Genomic DNA, 1,824 nt, shown 5'->3' with positions numbered 1-1,824 from the left:
CGACTGGATTTGATGGTGCCTCTGGCTATGTTAACCCTCAGCAGAAATTTTACGATGAGGAGAATGATGACCGAAGTCCATATCAGTCGCTATTTGTATGCGGAGCTCTAATTATCCAACTTAAAAGTCTGTCCAATCCGAAATACCTCTGGAATAATCCTACACCTCAAAGCTACCGTTTTTTTCGGCCCTTGAAAATCGCACATCAAAAAGAAGACAATGAAATGGCTCTCGAAGAATACAATCGTTTGGGCGAAGAAATTAAACACCTTAAGCCTTTCAAATTTACAATGGGCAAAGGCGTTACAGTGATGGTTGAATTTTCAGTATCAAGAACCCTTTTCGATGGGAAAAATGTGAACGCGATTGTAGGAAACAAAGCCACTCAAAGATGCCCAATGTGTCTAATAACATCCCACAATTTCAACAATCAAAATGTTTTCATACCAAAGGAAGGCTCACTATCCCATGGCTTGGGCCTTTTACACTGTAAAATAAAAATTTTCGACCATCTGCTTCATATTGCTTATAAACAAGAAGTGAAAGTATGGGATGTCACCAAAAACATAAAAGGTACATAGGCACTGCTATTCTGTTATGGCGATAACTAGAAGGTTAATGAATTTATTAATAAGGATTTTATGAATTTCAGAGTCTGTTGATTTGTACGCTGGTCAAGTGAGAGATAGATTATATAATGCTTTTAAAATCAGAGTGGATCAAGTAATACAAGGCAAAGGGACATCCAACAATGGAAATCTTGCCCGAAAATTCCTTGATAGACCCAAAGACTTTGCCAACGCTTTAGATATTGACGAGGAGTTAGTTTGCAATCTCGCTACTATCACTAAAGTTTATAGAAGTGCGTTGGAGATTGAAGTAGAGGAGCTTAAAAAGTTTAGTGATTTTACTTATAAACTCCACTATATAAAATATCCATGGGCTCGCATGAACCCTTCCATGCATAAAATTTTACAACATGGTCCTGATATTGTGCGGCAGTTTCCAATGCCTGTTGCATTTTATGCGGAAGATGCTCTCGAAAGTATGCACAAAATACACAGAGAGACAATTCGGGAACATTCTAGAAGAAATAGTAGAGAAAACGCTATCCTGGACACTTTCAACAGGGCAGTATACTTGTCAGACCCAATCCTTTCAATGGTTTATTTGGACAGAAGGCGAGAAATGCATAAGAAGAGACCACTTACTAATGATATTACTCGATTTTTGAAGCCAGGGTAAGATAAAAACGTTTAATTATAACTAAATTTATAAATATAATTATTTAACTAATAAAACCGCATTTTCAGACAGTGGACTGACCCTGAAGACAGGAGTAATGAGGATTGATGCATACAAAGAGCGACTGATAAGGACTTCGGTGGTCATTCTCCTCATCGTAAAATTTCTGCTGAGGATTAACATAGCCAGAGGCACCATCAAAGCCACTCGTTATCGACAACTCTATGCTCTTCATAGCAGTCTTTTCTAGCATCTGTTTTTCAGTGAATTTTCTGGGTATTAGCCATTCACCCCTTCTTTCAACCTCTAATTTAGGGGTTGATGGTATCCCAATAAAATACACCTTGCAGAAATAATTTTGGAAATTGTTTTCGCCTCCTATGAAAACACTTTAGAATGTTTTTCAGTGAATTTTCTGGGTATTAGCCATTCACCCCTTATTTCAACCCCTAATTTAGGGGTTGATGGTATCCTAATAAGCTTTTCCTTAATATATATATATTTGTTCTAGCACGAATCTCATAAAAAATTGTACTATATAGGTCAATCTCAATGACATTTGTCATCAAATGAGTTAAA

At 37.0% G+C, this 1,824-nt stretch overlaps 1 protein-coding gene across 1 annotated transcript; it reads left to right on the top strand.

Moving 5' to 3' along the window:
* Positions 1 to 8: 8 nt before the first annotated feature.
* LOC118757377 lies at positions 9 to 1,756 on the top strand. The gene is made up of 3 exons (XM_036492092.1): positions 9 to 573; positions 653 to 1,241; positions 1,314 to 1,756. The coding sequence occupies exons 1-3, from the start codon at positions 225 to 227 to the stop codon at positions 1,351 to 1,353; spliced, it is 978 nt and encodes a 325-aa protein (XP_036347985.1). The 5' UTR covers positions 9 to 224; the 3' UTR covers positions 1,354 to 1,756.
* Positions 1,757 to 1,824: the final 68 nt, after the last annotated feature.

This window comes from Rhagoletis pomonella, unplaced genomic scaffold (genome assembly GCF_013731165.1).
Source record: "Rhagoletis pomonella isolate Grant_MI unplaced genomic scaffold, Rhpom_1.0 Rhpom_scaffold_17155, whole genome shotgun sequence".
Taxonomy (NCBI): Eukaryota; Metazoa; Arthropoda; class Insecta; order Diptera; family Tephritidae; genus Rhagoletis; species Rhagoletis pomonella.
Note: the sequence above shows the minus strand (reverse complement) of the source record. Positions and strands in the feature narration are given on the sequence as shown.

Coding starts and splice junctions, on each gene's coding strand:
- LOC118757377 (XM_036492092.1), top strand. CDS start 225: ATGGCTCTCGAAGAATACAATCGTTTGGGCGAAGAAATTAAACACCTT. Junction 574..652: donor TGTCACCAAAAACATAAAAG/GTACATAGGCAC, acceptor TATGAATTTCAG/AGTCTGTTGATTTGTACGCT. Junction 1,242..1,313: donor ACTCGATTTTTGAAGCCAGG/GTAAGATAAAAA, acceptor CCGCATTTTCAG/ACAGTGGACTGACCCTGAAG.